Source organism: Nyctibius grandis, chromosome 3, assembly GCF_013368605.1.
Source record: "Nyctibius grandis isolate bNycGra1 chromosome 3, bNycGra1.pri, whole genome shotgun sequence".
Classification (NCBI taxonomy): Eukaryota; Metazoa; Chordata; class Aves; order Nyctibiiformes; family Nyctibiidae; genus Nyctibius; species Nyctibius grandis.
The window spans coordinates 36,530,387-36,542,532 of NC_090660.1; the positions used below are offsets into that span (position 1 = coordinate 36,530,387).

The 12,146-nt window shown below is 40.4% G+C and overlaps 1 protein-coding gene across 2 annotated transcripts in view; it reads left to right on the forward strand.

The window, feature by feature from the left end:
- FHOD3 (formin homology 2 domain containing 3) overlaps positions 1-12,146 on the forward strand; it is a 433,451-nt gene that overhangs the window by 257,072 nt on the left and 164,233 nt on the right. For both annotated transcript variants that reach the window (XM_068396058.1, XM_068396059.1), the window contains exon 6: positions 6,335-6,429. In XM_068396058.1, coding sequence (XP_068252159.1) covers positions 6,335-6,429 — 95 coding nt within the window. The remainder of the gene's footprint in view (positions 1-6,334; positions 6,430-12,146) is intronic.

Sequence of the window (12,146 nt, forward strand, 5' to 3'; positions counted from 1 at the left end):
CCTTTCCCTGAAAAAGAGAAGGGGAGGGGACCCGCTACCCCCCAGCCCCAAACCACAGTCACAACCTGCTTTCAAAGTGAATAATTAGGCTTGTAAATGCTCTGTGGTCCCTACACCTGCTTTATTGCCAAGGTGTTACCAACAATCAGTTTCCGAGGTCCAAAAATGTTTGTCTGTGTTCTTTGTGGATCACTTCTGAGTAGCTGCAGCACAAATGACTGTAAATGTCATCGAGGCTTCAAAACTTTGACATGTTTTCCCAGACCCTTGGTCAATTGAAGCTCTGCTCCGAGTCCAGAGTTGGCAGCCTGTTTTCATGTAGTAATCAGTAATGAAAGAGAGTTTCTTTGCTAGCAGAACCTAGGGTTCACCAAAACTAAGGTTGTTGTTAAAGACGGACAATTAGGTAGAACAGGATAATAATAATAATGCAGATCTAAAAGTCTCTCCATTGTGCCAGGGATGTCAGCGTTATAAATCTCCTCCAGTATTTTCTGTGGGTTTTTGTGGACAGTGGAAACTATTGCTAGGCTGTGCCATTTAAGAACATAGTGTTAAGCAGGGAGTTTTAACGGACTGATTGAAATAATAAGTGTCAAAATACATTTGTGCTGTCTCTTTAGAATTAAAATAACAGCAAAGGCACGTTTTTGGCCACCAAGTAAAGAAAGGATTTTTGTTTCTTGGTGACCTTGACCTTGATTTTTAAATAAGATATGCTTTTAAGGGCAAGTTACAGTATGCTGCTGTTGTCCCCACTCAGTTATAACCGCAGCAGCAATGTACATTGCAGGGCCCGAACGTGCTGCAGAAAGCAGTATTGATTGCACCAGAGAGTGGCATGTCCAGCCTTCCAGGTTTATTTGGCTTTGCCCAGGGGTGACCTCTGGATGGCACTTCCCTTGAGCCTGTAATCCAGGGGAAAATTCTGGTTATCACTTTTGTCACTCATTTTCAGCATTAAATAACAGATGAGTTTTATTGTATCTCTGTATATTGTGCCATTAAAGTAGATGGAAAAAAAAAATTAAGTTTGATCTAGAAACCCTTTGTCTCTGCAAAAGATCTGAACTTCCAATAATACTTTAGGTCTGAAACTAGCATGCAGAAGTTTCCAAATACTTACGAGCTATTAAAGTACTGCATAAGACTAAAAGCTGGACTTTAAATAGTGTCAGCTAGCATAAGAACTTCTGTTTTACATTATCAATGTAATACATTTATATCTATGCAGAACTGTCTTTGCAGTTTTAGTTTATAACATTAGTTCTGTGATGTGTTTTTTTTTTTTGTGAGAAAGTTCAATTCTTCATTAATACAGTTAATACAGGTTCAGTACATGGTTAATACAGGAGTTCTGCAAATTACTTAGCATGTTTCAACTATGATGTTTGTGATAATGGAAAGAACAAATGAACAGAGGGTAAAAAGACAAGATTAAGAAAAGAGTTGAGATTTAAAGAAACTTTGATAAGAAACAAAATATTCCTGCATTTGTGGCCAGGAATAAGATTGTTTTTATCTTCCTAGGTGACATTACAGATATCTTCAACAGGAGTAAAGAAATGGGAATAGGTGTATAAACAGCAGGTTTTGCACTGAAGCTAAACCCAACCCATATGAGTAGTAACAGAGGAAAAAGCAAAACAAACAAAACCCCAAACCTAAAAATTTTAGCTGGTTCTAGCCCTGTGGAATGAGTGTGAGTCATAAGGTTTGGCACAGTGCTGCTTTGTAAGATCATTTTCAGAAGCAGTGGAGAGGCCAGGTCATCTATTTTACCTGATGTCACCTCTTAGAAGCAAGGAGCTCTGCTGCAATTTTGTTAATTTTCAAGTAGCTGGATGGTACAAAAGTTGTATTCAATAATGATTTCTCATCAGGGAAAAGACTATCCAATATACTTGGATATTATGGAGAAAAGTAAGCTCTTCCCTGAGGGTTCTTGTGCAAGTACTGTCTGTGGGAATGTGCCACAACCAAAAGTAGAACCTCCCAACATCCAGCGTGTCGGGGCTAGGCTGAGCTAAGCTGGAGGTTTTGTGTTCAGGGCAGTCCCGCTTGGTAGCTGTGCTCTTGCCTCTCTCTAGTGAGGAAACACGGAGAAAGAAGTTTGAGGTAGTTTTTTTTCTTCAGAATTATCACCTAGTGCTTTGTAATAGAATACTAGATAACTGTATTATCTCCCTCTGGGGATCCCTCACTAGACAGATACTGAAATTTTGTTCTTGATCGGGGTGTTTACTTTGATGGAGTATGCCTTTTCGGTGGCCAGGATAGCGTATGTGAGCTAGTAATCTGTTTTCAAATAAAATGAAGGCAATCACACAGACCCTTAATTTCTCATGGATGATGACAAGATTTTAACTAGCAAAGAAAGATGACTTTTAGCAGCTGGTTCTTCCCCATTGGTTTCGTAGCAGTTCTGTCTGTCGTTCATGCTCTCCTGTTGTTGTATACAGCATGTCATGTGTACCACAGCTGCTGGTTATGAAGTGCCTGATGAACTTGGGCCAGAAGGTTCCTCGGGAGCTGAAACCTGTGGTGACACGGTCTGTCTTTGGCCTGCTTCACCCTGTATGTTTGCTTATTCTGATGGAAACAAATGCAAACACAAGATGCATCCCTGCCATAGCTCTTAATGTGATGAATGGGGTTTTGACTCACAGGAAACTGTAAGAAGATAGTGTTTCTGCTCATTCAGTTCTGTTGTTTTCCCTAAGTTAGTCTTGTGGCAAAATATGAAGCAGATAGAGCACATTAGAGGAGCAGGTGTGTGGGCAAGAAACAGCTTTGAAACTTTTGACACTCTGGGAAAAATAGACTCTTACTCAAAGTGATGTTCATTGTGATGATGTTTTGTGCTAGAGTTTTTCCCCTTTGGTCCTGTTAACTTTATATAGGAAAGATCCCAGGAGAGTATCAGTGCCAATACTGGCAAGTTTTTAGAGGCTTTCTTAAACCTCTTATTTCACAGAAATCTATGAAGTTTCTGGCTGGTCTCTCCTTTTCTAACCTAAGCCTTTCCTAAGAAATCCAGCAATTTTCCACTTGAAAATAGCTACGGGTAAAGTCAGAAACTACTTTCACATAAGATTAAGGGTTTGACAAGGGTAGCGGGGAAAAAGAAATTCCAAATTATGTCTACTCCGTATTTAAACCCCCCTATCCCATCTCCCTGTTGCACAATAGCAAGCTTTCGTAATGCAAGTAGGTTGTTGATATACTTCCAGAAAGAATTCCAGTTAGCTGAGAGATGGGATTAAATGGATTAAATAGCCTCCTCTTTTTTCAGTCAAAAAAAAAGCATTCAGTTGAAGACACGTACAAATGCGAACTTAAATGATTTGGACTAGATTGGCCTTCTGAACAACCTCACATTTCCCTGCAAATTAGCGTGCCCTTTCTTGGTGAGTCCCTGCATGTTAGTGGTGGGTGCATGGGTGCAGACACACGTACGGGGCGGTGGGTGCGTGGAGTTTGCACTGTAGCTGCAGCCATTTCAGCAAACTACGATCATGGGCCAGGAGGTAGGCTATCAGTTAGGTAGAAAAGCTACAAAGAATATAAAACAGTGCAGAGTGCCCTGTGGCCAGTCTGTCTCCATTTAGTGCAAAACTGGTGTGACCTACTTAGCCAGACCCGAGCCCTGGGAGAGCCTGAGAACCTCTAGTCCACCAGCCTGCTCCTACACGAGCTTTTTTGGTGGCCTCTTCCATTTTGCCACTGTGTTGTGTGGTTACTAGTCCTCAGCACAGACACTTGACATGGTATGAAAACCAACATTCTCCTTCTTTTAGGTCTTCTCGTGGACTTCTTTTCCTCAGAATTTATAAGGCATCAGCTTTGTACAAAGTGCATAAAGATTATCCCTAACTTTTCCTCGTAATGAAAGCTGATTTCTTCTCAACCCTGCCTATCATGTCCTGCTTTCATTTTTCTGACCCCAGAAGACAGGAAATAGCAGTATGAAGCTCCACGCCAAGGACTGTCAGCAGCTGATAACTTGATGTGTGGCAAGTAGTTACTGGAGTCATGACTTGTATATGGACAGCATGACTCCATAGCAAACCTATCTTGATCTTGGTTGTCCTTTGTAATTCTTTGTACTGTGAAACTTGTTGGCACTTGTTGAAGCGGCAGCAGTAGTGTTTTTTTCATGTGCTACTAATCTTTCACATATATCTGAAAGACTCATTCTGTTGCTGGAAAGATATAGATACTGCCATATACTTAAGGTAGCATTGATAATGAAAAAAAAAAGGTGGTGGGAGGGGTTTGAGGGAGCAAGATTAGCGGTAGCAGATGAAAATTCTCAGGAATCCCTAAAACTTTTTTTTGGCTTCTTTCTAAGGTCTACTACTTTGCGTTAACCTGTTGTTGTTATGAAGAGTCACATCTAAGAGGCTGAAGACTAATGCGTCCCAGATCTCACTTATGGTCTAAATGGTCTTAAGTATAAGCAGTGGAGTAATTTTGTATTGTGTGCATGTTTTCCCTTTAAAAGCAGACTTCTTGCTGTCTTTGATTTCTATATTAATTTGGAAAGCATGCGCCAAGAGTAAAATTTGTTTCACATTTGTTTCAAATTCAAGTTAAATCCCCTCACCCCCAACCAAAGAATATGCCAAAAAAAAAAAAAGGGGGGGGGGGGGGGGTTACCTTATCATGACTGGATCTCATCCTGATCAAGGGCCAAATCTTTTTAGCATTGAAAGGAAGTAAAAACAAGAATTAAGAACTTTCTCTGATTATCACTGGGATAGCAGTGTTCTCTTATTTCTTCTACCTGCAAGGAAATGCTTCAAAGCAGCCATTTATTCAAGCAGCGTAATTCTTATCTCTTTTTACTGACTGGCTTACATCTTTTATTTTACCTTAACACTTGGGCCTGTGTCCCTCCCACCTGATTTTATTCACTTGAGACACGCGTCTTCAGAGGGCGGTGAATGATTGCTTCCTGGAGAGGAGGAGCAGAGAGAGATGGCCATACCTCAGCGGCACTGCAGCCTGCCTGAAATTTATCTCCTTGCTATAGCCCTCTTGCTCACTTTTCCTCTGTCTTCGTTGGCCGTGTAGGTTGACTTTGCTTCTAGCTTGGTGTAACAGATTAGATAAGGAATATAAGTACCTAAAATTAGTACCTTGGCTTTTTTTTAACTGTAAGTCGACCAACTAGAGCAAAGGAAAAAGGAAGAGACACTGTGAAAATAAGTTAGCTGCTTAGCTGTAGGGGTACTTAAGTGCTGGCCTAACATTCATGTCTTTGAAAATCTGCCCTCAAGGAAAACCGTGCTGCACTGTGCACAACCTGTGCAAAAGTTAGCAAACGTTGGGAATGTGTTTGGAAGATTAATAATGTCGTAATTTTACTCACCCTGTGGGTTTTTTCCTTTTTTTCCCCCATAAAGCAGTGTACTAGGGGCTCGTCAGGTTGTGTGTTAGATAATTGGGTTGTTCTGCCAACAGGCTGTGCTGAAAGGTGTTACATCAGTGATTTCTTTTTCAGCCCACTGTGCTTTGATCTCCTGCTATAAAGCAGAAGGTCTAACAGTGGAAACTTTTGAAGGTGATAGATGAATTTTGCTAATCCACTTTTCATAATCCTTACAAAAAATGTCTGCCCTTATCAGTCAGAAAAGATTTAATAGCTGTTGTCTCTAGAAAGTCTCTTGTCATCAGGATAGCAAACTATGGAATTACTGTTATGAAATATTATACTAGCATGTTTTGAAATGTTGTTGTAAATGCTTTAGAATAAATGAATAAAGATGCTTCTTTGTTAACCATGCTTTATTGTACTTTCTCACTAAAATGCAAAACTTATTTACAAGAAAGCACTTTGCAATGGTGAATATTTGCTGTCCTTATTGGTGTTAATTGCTCTGCTTTAATTTAATATTATTGGAATTCACTGAAACATTCAATCCAAATATACTAATTCCAAAATTATATGGTGCTGAAACAAATGGTAGAAGTCTTGGCTCACAAGATGTAAAGCGTTGTAGCTGATGGAACCATTGCGACAGTAAGCAGTGTGTAGAATACTGTTTGCAGATTTTGTGGCAATAAAATGTGGCATCTTCTAGGAAGGAACAAGTACCTGTGCTTGACCCTGGATGAAATTCACACTTACATCATCCAGATGAAGTCAGTCAAGTTACTGCAGTTGCCCAGGATTTTGTCCAGCACAATCTTGCCCTATATATCTTTCGTTAGTTGAGCTCCCCAAGTCTGTGGAAAACCCTGCTTATAGAAAACTGCCAGCAATGCTTAGGATTATAGAAAATATTCACCAGGTCTGATTACATTTTATCTTTTTTCTTCACAATAGCTTTGGGCCAGATTATGCTCTATGTCGATGGCATGAATGGAGTAATAAATCATAATGAAACCATCCAATGGCTGTACACACTTATTGGGTCAAAGGTAAGACACTCTCCAAAATTCTCAATTTATATGTTTTTGATGTTCTTTAAATGCATTTTATTTGTATTATGTATGCATTTAGGGTATAAACAGACTGCGTGTTAGGTTCTAAATGAGTACATAACACTCTGCATGGAAACCAGGGCACACTGAGCTGTTATTTCTTTTCTACTGTTTATATACTCTTTTGTGCTGTTGGCTCATATTCTGCTCTTAAAAGCAAAGATACCAAAGATGCCCTCTTACTGTCTGTGCTGCCGTTGCAGTTGACCATGGAGAAGTTTTTCTAGTCTTGCAGTTGCAGTTCCCAAGACATTCTTTGTAACCATTTTTTGGGGTGTTTCGTTCTCCCTTTCTGTTCTAGGAATGCAAATCCTTTTCTACAGTTTCACCATTCTGCACTGCTCAACTTTGCTGAGCACTGGGGGAGGACAATTCAGAGTGACTTCCTTCTTAGAACAGAATAGTTAGTTGGAAGGGACCTACAGTGATTATCTAGTGCAACTGCCTGACCATTTCAGGGCTGACCAAAAGTTAAAGCATGTTATAAAGGGCATTGTCCAAATGCCTCTTAAACACTGCCAGGCTTGGGGCATCGACCACGTCTCTAGGAAGCCTGTTCCAGTGTTTGACCGCCCTCTCTGAAAAGAAAAGCTTCCTAATGTCAAGTCTTATTGTGCCTGAAGAGTCCTGGAAGACTTAAGTCTGGTACCTGCCAACACTGGATTCTTTGTTGGTCCCTATATACAAGGAGGCAAATGCTGAAGGCCAGAGTATATGCTGCTTGGGCTGGTCTTCTCCCATGGAGCAGTGATTTATATAGTGCTCAACCCACTTTTAAGGCCATCTTTGCTGGAAGTTGAAAAGGAAGCAGAACACAGATTCTGCTGTCGTGCTGTCCTGAAGGACCGTAGGGCAGGTAAGGCCACAAATACACCATTCTCCACTCTGTTGGCTCTCCAACTTGAGGAAGTTTATTAAGGCCTGCAGGGACTGCTGCTGCTCTAGCCATGTAGACCTGCTTGGGATAGATCTGTATGACACAATAGCTCGAACAGGGCATGTTGCCTATTGTTAACAACTTTAAAGTTGCTGTAATTGGTGGAGTTGAATCCATAGTTAGAATTACTAAGTAATTTCCAAGAGCTTTTCCTCAAGTGGCTGAGTCGCAGAAAGTTGCTGTTGGATACTGTAGTGACATAGAGATGCTGCTGCTCTCCCTCTTTCTGCTGCAGCAGATTATCAAGTCAAAGAACAGATGCTGCAGTATTGAAAGAACTGATTTATCTTGGGTTGACATACCTATATTGGTAGATATGTAGTAAGATAATTATGGTTATCAAATCTCGGGGTTGCAGGGTGTGGTTCATGATTAGGAGGAGATGAGGAAAAACTTTACCCCCATGTAAAATGTTCCACTGTTGGCTGGGCGTTATGCTGGGCAGTTTGCCCTCTTGAAACAGGGAATGCTAGCCATGGTTGGAAAAGCAGCGCAAGACAAGAGAGAAATGGTTTGCTTGGTATAGATCCTCATTTTCTATGGAACAGATAAAAGAAACAAGCAAAAAAGGAAAGAAGAATATTGCCATGTCCATGATTATTTTAATTCTCTAATGCACCTAATGGGAGTGAGATGGGGGAGAAACACGACTGTATTGCTACCTTGCAGATTAAATTCTGTCTAGATTTTCTTGACCAGAGTATTTCAGCTCTCAGGTCCTTAAGCTCCTTTCTCCCTCCCCCATCGCCAGCCGGAATGATTATCTCCATGTCCTGGCTCAGTGCCTGCAGCTGAGGAATGCAGGCAATGTGCTTTGAATAGTTTGGTTTCAGGTAGCATCAAAGTTGCTTTTTCATTATTCTTTGACTGTCTTGGAAGAGATCTAAGTCCCTGTCTGTGCCAGAAGTTAACCGAAGGTATGGCAGGCTTACTGTCAGAGTGTGGTGGGACAGCTGCTTTATGCACTTAAAGGTGGTTTCGACTTTCTGTGAAAACTGAACCCCTGGAATTCGCAATGCACCTACGGTCTGATTTGCAGCCCTGCTATGCTGTTGCCTTCTCTGCAGTGAAGGCAGCGAACAATATGTTAACACTGCTGAAGAAAAAAGGAAGAGCGAAATTTCCAATTAAGTCTTGGGACAAATCCCTCTAATGGGATGCAGGAGGAATACAGTCATTCAGCTGCCACAGCTGCGACACATGGTTTCTCGCCTTCTCAAAAGCTCTGACCAGGTTTAATATACTCAGCAGTGGAGGTGGTTGAATCTTTTCCACTGATTTTTTTTTTGTCAAATTCTCTAAGGGTTTTGACCCTTTACTGTTACTTGCTCTGCTCTGTTTGCCTAGGGCTGCTGGCTCGGTGGCCCTTGCTCACTTCAAGTAGTGTATTATTGCATGTACTTGTCCACTGCAGGACGCGCATTCAGCAGAGGCCCTCAGGGTCTGTCACTCTCGGCACTGCAGCAGCAGCTATAATTTTGGCACCCAGCTCCAAGTTCAGTTTAGGCACCCAGAAGTACTTCTGTAGGGGTATAGGGGAAGGGGACAGGAAATAAAATTTGAAATTAGTGAGAAAGAAGGACTATAAGCAATATACTGAAAGCCTGTCTAGATTGTTGTCATATTCCTTACTATTGCTAGTTCTGCTGCAGTTTTACCCCTCTAAGCATCGATAGATGCTTATATAGATGGATTATCAGAAGTTTCTGATAATTTTAGTACTGTGGTCTAAATTTGCTCTGAACAAAGTTACTGGGGAGGTGATTAAAATTCCAGAAGCATGACTGCACTAGTGCTGCTGCCCTTACACTGGGTAAGAGGCACCAGTGGTGTCAGGGTGAGGAACTGACAAGCAGGAAGAAAGTTAATCTTAGATGACTCATTTGTTAGTGGTGAGAAGGAGCCTCCTGTTTCAAATTGGTATTATATAGATGTTAGACTGGAAATTTGAAGTTAGCAGAACCCTTCTTCTGACGTGTTATTTAAAGAGAAGAGCATTATCAGCAAATCCCAGGCTCTTAGGGCCACTGCTGGTCCTTTGCAAGACACATCCAACCATGTGTGACCACGCCAATGTGTGCCAGTGGCCTGTGTCAGGCTGGCTATAGACTGCTTTCCAATCATCAATGGCTAATAGATCCCGGGCATAAAACATTTACAGCATAATCCCAATTTAAATGTACATTACTACTATTTCATCATTAGTTATATAGGCAGCAATTCATCAGTCTTTCCCTGTTTAACAAGGCGTTCAAGTATGTAGTTAATTATAGGTGTATGGTTACATGCTGTTGGCTTCCAGGGAACTTTAATACATAACTGAGGTCAGCAGTGTACTGCTGTAGGAGTGTAAAAGAGGGCTATAGCAGGGCCAAGGCTCTGGCCGTCTTATATAAGCTACAAGTTACGTAAATAAATATCTATGTCAACAAAGTTTTCTTTTGGCATTAATTGGTAGCATGGAACATTCACGCAAGATAGCTTGCTTTTTAAAAGACAAAACTAGGAGTCAATGAATGTTAGTTAACAGTGCTTTCAGAATTGCTCCTTAATTTTTACTTTTTTTTTAAGGTGGGTAAACTAACCTATCAAGGATGTTGCCTTAACTGACCACGTGCCATAACACAAACCTTGATTCAATCTCACAGCATCTGCAAAATATTTCACCACATTCTCGGTGTTTCTGCCAGCTATATGTTGCTGCTGCTGAAGTTGGAATTAAGTTTTTACATCGTATTACAAGTTATATTTAGCCTGCTTGTAAAGGGACATTAGGCACTTGTTCATGCTGGCAGCTGTCACCCCAGAGCCCTGTGGAGCTCTATGGTGAATCACCTGGAGGTAGTGTCTCAGTTTGATGGTGATGGCAAGGACTGTTGGAAAATTTCTCTTACCCAAAACAAGGGACACCAACTCAAACACGTATATGCAGTAAGCCATATTAAGTCCTTATAATGTATTTTTCATCTGTTAGAATGTATGAGATAATATATATTATCTTTCATATGCATTGGTATTCCCTCTGACCTGGAAAAAGAAAGTGTACAATACTGTATCAGTGCCTTACCCTCTCCAGGACTAGCTACCGACTGTTGAACCAAACATCCTGGAAAACCCCCAGGTGTTTATATCGTCCTCTAGAGAAGCAAACGTTCCTTTGCATCACAAACCTGCAAGCTTTTTCCACTCCACCTCAGTCTTCAAAGGCATGTCTAAAACATTAAGTGGTCCAAAACCTGAGTCTGGTTTCATCTTTTCTTTCCCCACATTTCTGACTGCTACTGATAATGATTATTTTTTTCCCATTTGATGATCCAGGCTGTTCTAATTTCCCCCAGGGGAGCTAAAGCCCCTTTTTGTCATTGTTTTCGGTGGAAAGTAATCCATTTTCAAAGTGGTGCTGGGTAACCTCAGCAGACTGGGTGGAATGCTGTACTCAGGCTGATACAACGAGGTTGATTAAAGATTCCTATCTCACATCTTGTTTTAATTTTTTTTTCTACTTTGCTTCTGTCTGGGTCCTAGATTGCAAGGTTAAATATGAATTTTAACTAGCAAGTTGTTCTCTGTGCCTCGTGTGAATCTTTTGCTTCCCTTGGTATTGAAGTAATGACTTTTTTGAATGTTTTAAATGTAATTCAATCCAAAAGAAGAAAAAAACCACAATTTTCAAACAGAGCATAGTTGTAGTGGGTGATTTTGTTGATTTCAAAAGGAAAGGCCAGTAGGGCTGCTTTTCCTGCACAGTGCCAGTGACATGCTATAACATGCACTGGTTGGTAAGTCATTTCATGAGAATTCTGAGAGAAATAATATTCTTAGTCACAAAAAGCACTAAAATTGATTTTACAAATGAATCATTTAAGGTATGTAGAGGTAAATACTCAGTTTAAGAACTTGTATTAAATCAGTCTCCATTTCACAAGTCATTTGTGCATGTGCTTGACTGAAGTCATAAGCAGAGCAGAGAATACCGTAGAACCTGAATTTTTGCTTTTCTTTTCCTCGGGAAATTTCTCACCAAATCTTACGCAAATGGGTATTAAAGTGGGTCTACAAATATATACTGATACTACAGATATATACTGATAAGTGGTTTATAGTTATGGAGAAAATGTAGGGGCTTAACAGGTATGAATGGGACTAAAAATAGTAGCATTAGTAGTACTGAAGCCCAGAACATGTTAAATTAAATCACCACCAAAACTGGATAGTATACTCTTTTGTTGAAGGTCTTGGAAATATGATGTATTAATTTTTCTGATGATATATTTTGAAAATCATTCTGTGTATGGATGGCCTATTCTGAGTTAACATTGCCTGGACGATGAGAATGAATATACGTAGGAATATGCCTGATCTCTGTCAGCAGGAGGTTGCGCTGTAGCATTATTCTGCACTTTATTCTCAATGTATTTGGAAGGTGATCTAGAAAGGCTGGCCCACTTAAAGAATTAAGCATCCAGGAAAAATTACACAGCTTGGGGACCTACTGTGATTAATTTCACAAGTTGTCTTCTTCCCAATCTGCTGCCTCAATTGTTAACAAACTCCTTTGCAGCCTCTGACAAATGAAACTCCAGTACTAGATGTCGAACGAGAGTTACTTTTCATATATAAAAACACTCAAAAAACAACTGCCTGAAAGATGAGAATAGTAATTTCAAAAGATTTCTTTTAAGATTAACTCCCAGAGTGCTGTGCCTTGCTTTTCATC